Genomic DNA, 13,406 nt, shown 5'->3' on the forward strand with positions numbered 1-13,406 from the left:
GTGTCCTCCTGACTTTGTGTCCAGTCGGGAATAGAGGCAAACTCACGAAGAATACTTATGTTTTATATGGAACGTTCGCCCCTTGATATTGAAATTTACCCTTGAGGCAAAGCGTAATCGCATCAGCGATCAATAAGTAGCTCAAGCAGCTACTTATTGATAACAGCTAGTAGTCAATGTGCGATCAGCCTTATTTATCAATGCTCGACCGTTATACCATCATACAGAGATAATAGATTTCATTATCACTGGAATTTACCCGATCGACATCAGATCTAATTAAATTATATTATTTATTCATAATTTCATTTTAATGTCTGACAAGAAAAGCGATGATCGGACATTATTACAGGGTACATGACCAATGAGATTTTTTTTCTTTTTATCCGGAATATTTGTAATGATATCAGGAATTTTAATGAATTAATTTTAGTGTGACAAAGATGTAAATTCCAATTCTGTTTCTATTTTGTTTCTTATTTTCACCAGACTTCAAATTATGTTTTTATGCGAGTGACTATATAAAATATAATATTGCTATTTAGGCCTCACTTTAAAACGCAATTACGGAACTGTTTTTTTTTTTAAATAGCTTAATAGTTTGTAGAAAAACTAACAGCATAAGGTTATTAATAATGACGTTACTAAATAAACAAAATGGCTTCTTAAGCCATTGTGGGGCTCCATCCTAGGTAATTGAGATTTTTTTTTTAATTCCCTATAATTTTTTGATACTAGTAATATCAATAACAGTCATGCACCCAGCCCGGCGACCAGCAAACCTACACGTTTAATATACAAACTACAAATTTTAATATAAACATAAATAAATATGTACAAGACTTATCAAAAGTTTAACAAATAGAAACTGTGGACCGAACCAAAATGATTTCATGTACTATTTTTTCTCTTTAATTGTGTAACTTAATGAACTAAAAGTTTCTCAGTCCGATTTATTAGTGTACGGAGTAAATTGACTATTACTGGATTTTTTTTTTCTTAATCTTTATTAGTAAATACAATTTATAACATTATCTAATCTTTTTCAGTGAGTTTATTTTTATATATTATATTTGTATATCGATCTAATGTTTCGAGTGGTTTAATTTGTAGCTTTAATGTGAGTATTCATTTAAACTCACGTCACATCTAAGTAACCGTAAAACTGTCCAATTACCAAGCGTCAAAAGTTGAGGACTCCATAGGAATTTGACAGATTTACGTTACGCCAAAGCTAAGGTTGTTAACCTAGGGGCATATTGTATTACTTGGTAAGGCAAAGTTGACTGCCAATTTACTACGTAAGCTAATAAACCGGACGGTTATACAATAGTTAATCTAGGGATTCACAGGTTTTGGCATTACACGATATAATTTCTTTATACAATCTCCTAGTTGAATGTGATGTGCTCAATATACAAATAACTCTAACAAAGTGAAAACAAATCTCGCCATTTGATTCGGGTAAGCTAAAATTTACAGAAACATCTATCTATACAAATAACGTGCAAAATAATTAATAACAGTTCGCGTCACGTAAGTTGACCGCTCTTTACCCTAATTACAAGATTTGCACGCTCGCAATTTCTTCGAGTATCGAAATACTTTAATATCAGAGTAAAATTGGCCATATTAATATTGTATTAAAACTCAAACTTGCCTAAAATTCTTACGCTAGGGCTTTTGGCAGATATTCTATAAATCAGAAGTGCAGGATTTGCGTCTCTAAAACAAGTTAAATTAGGCCCATTTTTATTTTGATATGAGACTCGTCGATAACGAGCGAGCTTGTACTATGGGTACTGAAGTCAGGTTCTCCGAATAGCTGCGCAGGTACTTTTCTATGAGCGTTATGTTTGTAACTTAAACTACTGCGCATTTGTAGCCTGCTTCAATGTGGTAAACGTAAGTTACGCGAACGATTCGAGTAAAACTTCATTGATGGCGGTAATCTGTAATGTTAACTACTTAATGTAAGTATACGTTCTCAAGTACGAGAATGAAGTTCTACTCGCAGTATATACATCGTGCCACGTAAAACGAACGCTGACAGTCGATCTGTGCAGTAGACGATTTATACAATAATGTGCAAATGTTACAAACAATATTTATTTAATTAATGCCAACATTAATAACATATGCCATACAAATACTTTAAGACCAGATTTCACCGTTGAAACTAAACGCGATCAAGCGAGCTAAACTTTACGCGTTAAACTGGGTCCAGAGTTGCAGTTGGAACACTCCAACGTATCGTGGTTGCATTAAACTTGTTTTCCCGAGCGGTTGAAGTAATCGTGATGTGTTAAGCACGTTCAAATTTAATCCGTTATAAATTAATGGCCTTAGTGATATTCGGTATGTTTTTACATGACATAAAATAAATCGCACAGATTAAGATGTCAGACCGTCAATACAGCGCTTGGTTTACGCGACACGAGTTACACACATTGTTAAAATAAACGCAATTTTAAACGATCAATTTGGGAGCAGGCTAACGTCGGCCGGCGGCTCACTGCGGCCGGCGGCTCGCGGTGGCCGGCGGCTCGCGGCGCGATCACGACGCGTACATGCGCTTGATGTCCTCCTTGTAGCGCTCCTGGATGTCCTTGCGCTTGATCTTGAAGGCCGCCGTCACCAGCCCCATGTCGGGCGACCACACCTCCGTGCACAGCTTCACCGCCGCCGGCACCTCGAATTTCTCCAGCCCGCCTGCATAAAAATGATCAAACGTTCCAGTATAAAACAAGTTTATGTTTATAATTAGGTGCGGGTCCAAATTTGTCACAAGCTCAGCTCTGTGGAGCGCGCACGTTATGTTCTGGACACTGGAAATATGAATATATATTGTATTTTTGAGTGATTTTAATCTATGTGGTTATCGCCATCATCTCACTACCGTGTAATTCTTATGTACGCATCAAAAGTGCCACCTGTGGGCCTACTTGAATAAAGATATTTTTGACTTTGACTTTGACTTTTCTAATTTTAATAAAATTAGAGGTTTTATCACTCAAATTGTAGAAATGGTAAATAGGAACTTTAGATTGAATTTATGCTGTAGTATTAAACTAGCGATTTTTTTTTGTTTTTATAATTACTATTTTTTTTGTTTATGTATCGATACACTTTTTTAATTACTGTGATTATTTATCGATACTCATTTTAGATAAAATGAGATAAGGTTAGGTTAGGTTAGGTTATATTTGGCTAGCGTTTAAGCATTTTATCGAAGTGAATGAAATGAACTTTAAATGTAGAAATAGTAACTAGGTTTCGAAGACCGAATCACTGTCATTTCACTTGACGGCCGATTGGCGCAGCGGGCAGCGACCCTGCTTTCCGAGTCCAAGGCCGTGCGTTCAATTCCCACTACTGGAAAACGTTTGTATGATGAGCATGAATGTTTTTCAGTGTCTGGGTGTTCGTAAGTATATTATTCATAAAAATATTCGTCAGTCATCTTAGTACCCATAACACAAGCTACGCCTACTTTGGGGCTAGATGGCGATGTGAATGTAATAAGTTGAAATGAACTGTTTTTGTGTAATTTGAGCGTGGGGGCACTCACACTTGCGCGCGTGCTCGGCCAGCTCTTTGAGCACGGCCTGCTCCACGGCGGCGTCGCGGCACAGCAGCTCGAAGGCGGCGGGCGCCCGGCCCGCGCGCGCCGCCAGCTCGGCCAGGTGGCGCGGGTTGGGCACGAGCAGCGCCACGGTGTAGCTCTTGGAGCTGTCGCCGTACACGCAGATGTTCTCCACGATGGGGCACGTCTTCAGCTCCGCCTCCACCTTGCCCAGCGACACGTACTCGCCCGCCTGCAGCTTCACCAGGTCCTTCTTGCGGTCTGCGCAGGACAAGTTCACACTGCACTCCTTACTCGTGCCTCTCACATGTATGTTTACACTCACTCGTGTAAACCTATCACATGCATGTTTACACTCACTCGTGCCTATCACATGTATGTTTACAGTTACTCGTGCCTATCACATGTATGTTTACACTCACTCGTGCCTATCACATGTATGTTTACGCTCACTCGTGCCTATCACATGTCTTTTTACACTCACTCGTGCCTATCACATGTATGTTTACAGTTACTCGTGCCTATCACATGTATGTTTACACTCACTCGTGCCTATCACATGTATGTTTACACTCACTCGTGCCTATCACATGTATTTTTACACTCACTCGTGCCTATCACATATATGTTTACGCTCACTCGTGCCTATCACATGTATGTTTACGCTCACTCGTGCCTATCACATGTCTGTTTACACTCACTCGTGCCTATCACATGTATGTTTACAGTTACTCGTGCCTATCACATGTATGTTTACGCTCACTCGTGACTATCACATGTATGTTTACACTCACTCGTGCCTATCACATGTATGTTTGCAGTTACTCGTGGGCAGTAGCTATAAGGGTTCCGTACGCATCTTCTCATCGTCAAGTCAAGTCTTGATCAGTCGTAAGGTAGCCAGTCTGTTTTATAGGATATACTTTGGAGAGTGTGCATCGCACTGCAAGGCACCGGGCGGGTTTTCACCCCTATATTGTTAATATCCCAAAAACTCGCACGAAGCGATTTACATCTTCGTTTCTTATACGCATGGTTGTCGTTTGGGACACCCTTCAGAGCTCTGAATTTCCTAATTCTTACAACCTGGGTATCTTTAAAACTTAAGTGAATAGGCATTTTCTGGGCAAGCGCGTCCCTACACCAGGTGAGATTGTGGTCTAGATTATTTTGACTTCTAAAATTTTATCCTTTAATGACCCGAACTATATTTATGGCACTAACAGCCCTCTTCTGCAGGACGAAAATAGAATCAATATCAGCATCATTACCCCGTATTAAAAAGCTGTGAAAATAACTAAAATACACAAGCCTAGCAATTTATATTTAGTTCATTTTATTTTTTTCCAATGTAGAGACAGATTCTGACTGGGTGTTTATCTTTATTTATGTATATTATTCATAAAAATATTCATCAGTCATCTTAGTACCCATAACACAAGCCACGCTCACTTTGCGGCTAGATGGCGTTGTGTGTATTGTCGTAGTATATTTCCGGATGGTTCCGGAACCCTTCAGTAATCCGGGACTCACCTATGATCTTGATGCAGCCGTCATGGTGCAGCTCGGCGATGTCCCCGGAGCGGAACCAGCGCCGGCCCTCGATGTCGATGAACTCTTCGCGCGTCTTGTCGGGGTTCTTGTAGTAGCCCTCCGCCACGCTGTCTCCGCCGATCACTACTTCGCCCTTTTGACAAACACTTTTATATAGTTTATTTATTAAATTATTAAAATAAAATAAAATTTAAAATATTACAATTGAAAAAGACAGGTGATCTATGGGGTATGTCTGTGAAAGTGATAGGTAACATCATTGACGTCATTGCCCCATATTTAGCCAAAAATTCTAATGATTGTGTTGATATGGGTATTTTTCCAAATCTAATGAAACATGGAAAACTCATTCCCCTGTTTAAATCTGGTAATAAAGCTGACCTAAATAATTACAGGCCCATTCCAATCTTACCTTCTTTTAGTAAGATATTTGAAAAAAATCATACTTAACCAACTTTTAGAACATTTTGACCATAATAACCTTCTTCACCCAAAAGCAGCTGACTTAGATACTATATTTATTTTACCAAAATGAGCTGTCCGATCAATATACAAACTCCGATCACGCGAATCTCTCTCACGCGAAAAATTTAAAGAAATAGGTATAGTTACAGTAGCTTTGCAATATATTTATAGCAATTTAATCTTTGTAAAACAAAACATTAATCTATCTATACAAAAAAAAGTGGATATAGACAATCGACTTACTAGAAACGGTCATAAATTTGTGATATCAGCATATCGTCTTAGCAAAGTACAGAAAACCTTTGTGGGGCTGAGTATATGCTTTTATAACATGATACCGAAGGAAATATTAGATTTGCCATTACATAAGTTTAAAGAATGTATAAAAACACATTTAATACATCGAGGTTACTATACTATTGATAAATTTCTTAATGACAAGGTTGCCTGGAAACAAGCCGCACCGCTTTCATCTCACACAAGATAGAACAAAGATTGTTAAATTGTAAAACGTTGTTTGAAAAGAGCAACTGCTGAGTTTCTCGTCGGCTACGAGTCAAACTTATAACACCCCGTCGTTTTAGTAAAGTATGAATACTAAGTACGAGTGTCGAGTATAACATAATGTAACTCACTAACAATGGTAGTGAATGTTTGGGCCTGGCTCTTGAAGATGCTGCTTGCACCATTTAACGATCTGGCCAGTCGGCAACTAAGACTAAATTGTTTATTTTATGTTCAAACCGTAAACCTACAAATGAGATTGTAATGTAAGAAACTTCAATTCAATTTTATTTATTTGCTGATACAGGTAAATAGATGTTACAGAAAAAAATATGTACACCTTAACTGTACCACGCCAAATTGGCATGCAAATTGTTGTCAGAGTAGTATTTAAATTTTAATTCATGTTTCTTCAAAACATACGCGTCACTTTGTGTCATCTACATTAGATTCGATAATTATTAACATCGACTTAATGCTTCGCGCTGTTAGTTCGGTTTCTTGTCTAAAATGTGAGTGTAATTCAGGCCTCAAGCTAATTAGGTCCTTTTTTGTCGGAAAGGGGGTAGACATAATTGTCTCGAGGAGACACTGTGGAAGTCAAAGCTTCTGTACCTTTCGGTACGGCGTGTTGGTGACGCGGTAGTTGCCCTCCACCCAGTTTACCAGCTTGATGTCCGTGCCCGTGGTGGGCGCGCCCACGCGGCCCGTCGACCTGCACACGAACATCCCATTATTATTACATTTATAAGATAAGAACTTAACTTAACTTACTACTATTGAATGTTAACGTTACTTTACTTTACTTTACTTACCTACCATGATATATATACTCATTATAGAAGAAGAAGAAATACTTTATTGCACAAAAACATAAAAAAATACATAAAATATAGAATAAGCTAAGAACAAGAATTGTAGGCATGCAAAGGCGGCCTTATTGCTGCAAGCAATCTACAGATAAAAAACAGATGAAAAAAAGAATGTGTGGAAAAGATCACGGTCAAAGTATGTCAAAGTCAAAGTCAAAAGTATCTTTATTCAAGTAGGCACATAGGTGGCACTTTTGATGCGTAAATCACATGAGTATTACACGGTAGTGAGATGAGGGTTCCAAACGCGTCCTGCTCTAAGAAAAATCTCACAACAAACTTAGCCGGGACCTTACTTATGACCAAGATTACCCAGATTTGCAACTAATGTGATAATGTATGTACGGAGATCACCATTAAGTTTTATAAAGCGTGTCAAGTCTGCCAACCCGCACTTTGCTAGCATGATGAATTACGGCCTGAATTCTGCTATTTCTTTCTGAGTGGGTCAGCTAGTCATTCGTTGATGCTGATCACTACTGAGAACAGCTAATCTTGAGAAGCGTTCAGAATTGCCTTTCTTTCGGTCAATTAATCATGGAATCATGGGACCCCAAGGCCGCATGATCGAGATGCGTCATCAGATCAAAATACAGTTTCCAGCATCCGTCCTCTTCCCTCGGGTGTCGTACGAGGCGACTAAGAGAATATAACGGAGAACGAACAATAGCGTCCTCTCAGTGGCGTGCATAGAGGGTATACACAGGGTATGCAATGGTTTAAATGAAGAAAATCTCCAGTGCGAGTTATAAAAAACTTAAGGATAGGTATTTTAAGAGTTATAAAAAGCCTACCCTTAAATATTTATAACTCGTACTGGAGATTTTTTAAATTTTATATCATGCACGCTCGAAGCACGCCACTGCGTCCGCTAGCACCAACTGCGATCACCAATCTGTCTGCCCAGCGTGGTGACTAGGGGGTTTTATATTATTTATCTATTAGGGTATATGTATGTATATGTTTGTATATATATGTATGAAATATGTATATTATATTTTTGTATGTCTTTTATGGGTTATTTAATATGTACTATGTGTTAATAAGTGTTAATTTTTCCTACTAATTTCCTATAGCATTTTCTCGTATGCCTTTGGTGGTCTGGAAGAGATCGCTATATAGTATATAGCGATTGGCGCAGTGGGCAGCGACCCTGCTTTCTGAGTCTAAGGCCGTGGGATCGATTCCCACGACCGGAAAATGTGTGTGTGATGAACAGGAATGTTTTTACTGTCTGGGTGTTTATCTGTATTTTATAAGCATTACAAGCTACGTTTACTTTGGGACTAGATGGCGATGTGTGTATCGTCGTAGTATATTTATTTATATATTGTGCTATTTTATAAATTTAAAATGCATATAAAAATATTTGAACCTGCAACTCTCTGGCAATCGCGACCCGAGCGCTTTATCCAATTAAGCTACGGCACTCCTACCGTTATGCCGAAATTAGTATATGCCTTTCACATCAGTCTTATAGCGACTGTAGCAAAAAAAAAAAAAATGTAGAAAATAAAATTTTATATGTATTTTAAATTTATGAAATTGATCATTGTAGTGTAGGTTAAAACGCTAATAAAAATTATAAAGATATCGTGCTATAGTATATGTGTGGCGCACCTGTCGAGCGGGTCCATGACGGTGGCGCAGGAGGTGGTCTCGGTGAGGCCGTAGCCCGCCACCACGTCGCAGCACAGGCACAGGCGCACCTGCGCGTGCGTGTCGGGCGCCAGCGGCGCGCCGCCCGAGATCATGAGCCGCACGCGCCCGCCCAGCAGCGCGCGCACCTTCTTGAACACCTGGCGGGAACACGGCTTCGTTATACAATGGGTGAGGATTCTTCAAATAGTAAGAGTTATACAATGGGTGAGGATTTTTCAAATAGTAATAGTTATACAATGGGTAAGGATTCTTCAAATAGTTAGAGTTATACAATGGGTGAAGATTTTTAAATAGTAATACTTTTACAATGGGCGAGGATTTTTCAAATATGTAGTAAGAGTTATAGAATGGGCGAGGATATTTTTAATAGTAATGACTAGTTGTGACCGCGTTCTTCGTTTGCGGGGATAAAAAGTGGTCTATGTTACACTTCATCTTTTCAAGCAACTCTATTCTGAAAATCAGGTCGAGGTCAGCAACCAGCTTATTTTTTTATTATTTATGTACCATAAATTGTGATTGTGACTATATGATACATGAAGTGTACTAAGGAAAGCTTATCTCTTCAAGCCCAGGATGTGACTAAGATGATTTTATCGTGGTATAGGGCAAACAAAAGTGCAATAAACTAAATTATAACTACTAAAAATATGCAATATATATAAATATCAACAAGATTCTAAATACTAATACAAAATAAAATTTGAAGATATTATATTGTATAAAAAATACATAAAAATTATACAATAAATATTTTTATGTTAGGGCGCAAAGGAAGAACAAGCAAACAAACAGACAAGAGGTCTTTCGCATTTATAATATTAGTAGGGATTCACGTAGAACCATCGCCCATCAACAGAGCAACACTTCGTAGGGTATGCCATGGACTCATGGACTAGAACTCGTCCTACAAATTGTCGCCGTGTCCGTCAGTCAACCTGATGCGTAAGTGCTAAGCCGCATGTGACAGAAATAAGCATGGCTGTACGAGCTCTGTCACAATACCAACGTCTTAAACCTCTATGTAAGATGGATACTCACAACAAGGTTAAGTATTGGTGTATCGTATCCTCGCCGCATCCAGCCCTGCTTGTAAGCGTAGGCCCACTTGAAGAACGCGCTCGCGAAGGGTCCGCTGCGAGAAACTTTGTCCGTTATGCCCTTGCTGATACGGTCCATTATCAACTGCAACCAATCGTTAAAATTATATTTCTGATTTTATTCGTTTTATTCTTTGCCAGATTTTCCAATAAATACTAGGATGGGATTCCCATCACATCTTCTCTATAAGATATAAAAATATAGACAAAAAATAATTAGCATCAGAAGTGAGATATATTCTGAGTACGTATTACAATTTAATCGCGCAGAGCGCGTTAGGTATTTCGAGTTTAGTTATGACCATGTATTTTCAGTCCTAAAATGACATATATTTTACGACAAAAGTGACCCAGTATATAAACTCTTATGAACCCCGGATAGGAAGAGGATTCCTCATTACTGTCTGTAAAATCTAGTGGAATGTTAAGTTAAAAGTGTAGAACTCACCGGTACAGTGGTGATGCAAGTCGGCTTAAGTATGGTAGCGTCACCCATGGTTCCCTTCATTATTTTACTCGAAGAGTCTAGCATTGTGAGCGGGGTCGAGTAACCGATTGGGACGCCTGGAAATGGAATAATATTATTGTAGTATTTATTTTCATAATATCTATGACTGAAGTAATTTGAACAAAGATCTTTATTAATGTTTTTTGTTTTTTATGCACTTATGTTATATTCTTTATCTTTTCATAAAATATATGTATATCGGATATATATATATTTTTTAACTTTTTTATTATTATTTATGTTTATGTATGTCGCTGTATTTTCGAATGTATATGTATATATATTTTTTACTATTTCCCTCTCTTGCAGCTATTCCTTGCTGTTAGAGGTTGTCTGTAAGAGACTGCTCGCAGCAATAAGGCCACCTTTGCATGCCTACAATTTGTTGTATTCTTTTGTATTTTGTGTGTTGTTTTGTCATCATATCAATCCATTACCGACCCACTACAGGGCACGGGTCACCTGCCGCAACGAAAAGGGGCTAAGGCCATAGTCCACCACGCTGGCCTAGTGCGGATTGGTGGGCTCCACACACCTTGATAACATTATGTTAAACTCCCAGGCATGCAGGTTTCCTCACGATGTTTTCCTTCACCATTGAAGTGATATTTTATTTGCTGGAAAAACGCATATAACGTTAAAAGTTAAGCGGTGAGTGCTGGGATTGGAACTCGGTCCCCCGAAAGTGCAGTCGAAGTCCTACCTCCGATGAGGCACAGGCTCTCGGCGAGCAGCTCGAACACGTGCGCCAGCGGCAGGAAGCCCATGAGCACGTCGGCCTCGCGGATGGGCATGGCGTCGGCGAAGGCCTTGAGCGTGGCCACCATGTTGCGGTGCGACAGCACCACGCCCTTGGGCACGCCCGTCGAGCCCGACGTGTACATCACGATGGCGGTGTCGCCGGGCGCCGGCGGCACGGACTCTGCAATGCATAAATTCGAATTTATAAGACTGTTGTGTTTGCAACGTATAAAACATGCGCCTATGTTTCCTAGCGCTCGACAGATTTGAATCCATTTTATCAGTAATAAATATAGTGATGCTTGAGGAAGGTTCATATGTAGTACATATGCATATTGTAGAGCCAAGAAATTCAAAGATTTTTAAGTAATGTCGTAACAAAAATATTTTTATGCACTTACATTGCAAACACTAGTACACAAGGGGTCCCAGGGCTAAGTGACCGCCCGTCGTTTATTAAATATTTGGACAAAGTTATTAATAATAATAAATAATAACCTAACCCTAACTAGAGGTCCAATCCATATAGTTTTTATTTACTAGATTTTTGAGTTTTTTTGTAGAGATTCCTGACTTTTTTTTATTTTTACTGTTATTTTCATTCTGTCATTTGTATTTACTAGCTGTTATCATAATTTATCAATTCAAGATATTAAATCTATCTAAAATAAAATAAAACAATTTAATTTATTTATTTTATTCGCTTCATAATACCAAAAATGACCGATGAATATTATTGTTTTTTAAAATATTATATAAAATAACATATTATTACCTACAATTTATTAGAACAATATTTTTAGCTACCTCAAACATGTACCAAAATACAAACTCTTGAAATGTGACTCTGATAGTTTATGTAAAGATTAACCTATTTGATATTAGTTTACTATGTTGTTTCTCTGTTTTTCTGTTGCTATTGGTTATTTGGACTAATCATTTCTCTTCCATTACTAAGATTCTGGTTACGGCCCAAGTTTTAAACCTCCAAAACCATCTTACATCTCCATAACGCACAATCCAGAATGTTCCAGAAAATCAAACGTTCTATATGAGGTGTTAAACTTCAATAGATTTCACTCACCAATTTTGCACTGTTTGCCCATGTCGAGCACTTCCTTGTAGGCCACAATGCGGATGCCTTCCTTGAAGCCGTCCCGCGGCGTGGTCTTGAGCTGGTCTTCCATGAAGATGATGGTGTCGACGCGCGGCGTCCGCGCCAGGATCTTCTTGAACTTGGGCAGCAGCTCGTGCGTGGTGATGACGGTGGACACCTCCGTCTCGTTGATGCCGTGCGCGATGGCCTCGTCGCCCAGGGTGGCGTAGATGGTCACGACTGCAACCAGTCCGGACGTTAAAGTTACTTGCGAAAACTTTGAGGCAACAATCGCGAATACAGTTACGGCCCATTGACAAATTTGTAGTTTTCATTTACAAAAAAGAACTACCCGGCTAAGTTTGTTGTGGGCTCTACTTAGACCAGGGCGCGTTTGACTTAGAACATAAATATTGCATGTACGAAACTACGAACGCTTTATAAGTTTCTGTCTACACTACTAAGGAAACTAAAACTAAAGAATCATATTTCTTAAATATAGTTCAACGGGTACATATCACGATAATATTTTTGGAAAAGGAAAGCGGGTAGTCAGATTCTGCCTGTAACATTCAAAATGACATGTCCTATGCAGTCCCGTCGTGACCACGATCCTAGAACGGGGTCGAAATATCGACAAATCCAAAAATATTATCGTGGTATGTACCCTTTTAACTATCTTTAAGAAATGTTGTTTAAATTAAATTTAAATAAGGAATCATATCATAAAAGCATATACTCAATACAACAAATGACTGCCGTACTTCTCGCAGACGTTATTCAGCTGTCACTTATTTATGCCAAATTCGAGGAGTGGGCGGTATATATCCACTTTTCGTTTATAAAGAGCAATGTTTCGTCCAATAAACACTATATTGCTATAAAGAACATAGCATAGTTACTAGTAGGTGCGTTATTATAATGATCAAGTTATATATGTTTTTTTTCTTTCCCTTGTTCTCTTTTCAAATTGTATACTTTAATTTACTATGTATTGTATGTTGTTGTTTTCAATTAGTGTAATTGGTGTTAGAAGCGGTGATAGCGCATTTGGTAGGAGCTCGCTTTCACTTTCGAGGGCCGAGTTCGAATCCCAGAACGCATCTCTAACTTTACTAAAGTTATGTGCGTTTTAAGTAATTAAAAACATCACTGGCTCAGCGGTGAAGGAAAACATCGTGAGGAAACCTGCCTGCCTGAGAGTTCTCTATAATGTTCTCAAAGGTGTGTGGAGTCCACCAATCCGCACTGGGCAGGCGTGGTGGACCACGGCCTTAACCCCTTCTCATATGGTGATGGGTTGACATGATGATGATGA

General features: G+C 38.8%; 1 protein-coding gene across 3 annotated transcripts in view; it reads right to left on the reverse strand.

Annotated features, from left to right (window-relative positions):
• Positions 1 to 2,087: 2,087 nt before the first annotated feature.
• The window catches only part of LOC120637224 (long-chain-fatty-acid--CoA ligase 4), a 67,028-nt gene continuing 55,709 nt past the window's right edge, over positions 2,088 to 13,406 (reverse strand). For all 3 annotated transcript variants that reach the window (XM_039908945.1, XM_039908944.1, XM_039908946.1), the window contains 9 exons: positions 12,077 to 12,328; positions 10,955 to 11,173; positions 10,192 to 10,307; positions 9,685 to 9,828; positions 8,602 to 8,780; positions 6,725 to 6,824; positions 5,120 to 5,273; positions 3,572 to 3,847; positions 2,088 to 2,712 (listed from right to left, as the gene is read on the reverse strand). In XM_039908945.1, the coding sequence (XP_039764879.1) occupies positions 2,558 to 2,712; positions 3,572 to 3,847; positions 5,120 to 5,273; positions 6,725 to 6,824; positions 8,602 to 8,780; positions 9,685 to 9,828; positions 10,192 to 10,307; positions 10,955 to 11,173; positions 12,077 to 12,328 (1,595 nt within the window). In that variant the 3' untranslated portion in view covers positions 2,088 to 2,557. The remainder of the gene's footprint in view (positions 2,713 to 3,571; positions 3,848 to 5,119; positions 5,274 to 6,724; positions 6,825 to 8,601; positions 8,781 to 9,684; positions 9,829 to 10,191; positions 10,308 to 10,954; positions 11,174 to 12,076; positions 12,329 to 13,406) is intronic.

Source organism: Pararge aegeria, chromosome 3 (genome assembly GCF_905163445.1).
Source record: "Pararge aegeria chromosome 3, ilParAegt1.1, whole genome shotgun sequence".
Classification (NCBI taxonomy): Eukaryota; Metazoa; Arthropoda; class Insecta; order Lepidoptera; family Nymphalidae; genus Pararge; species Pararge aegeria.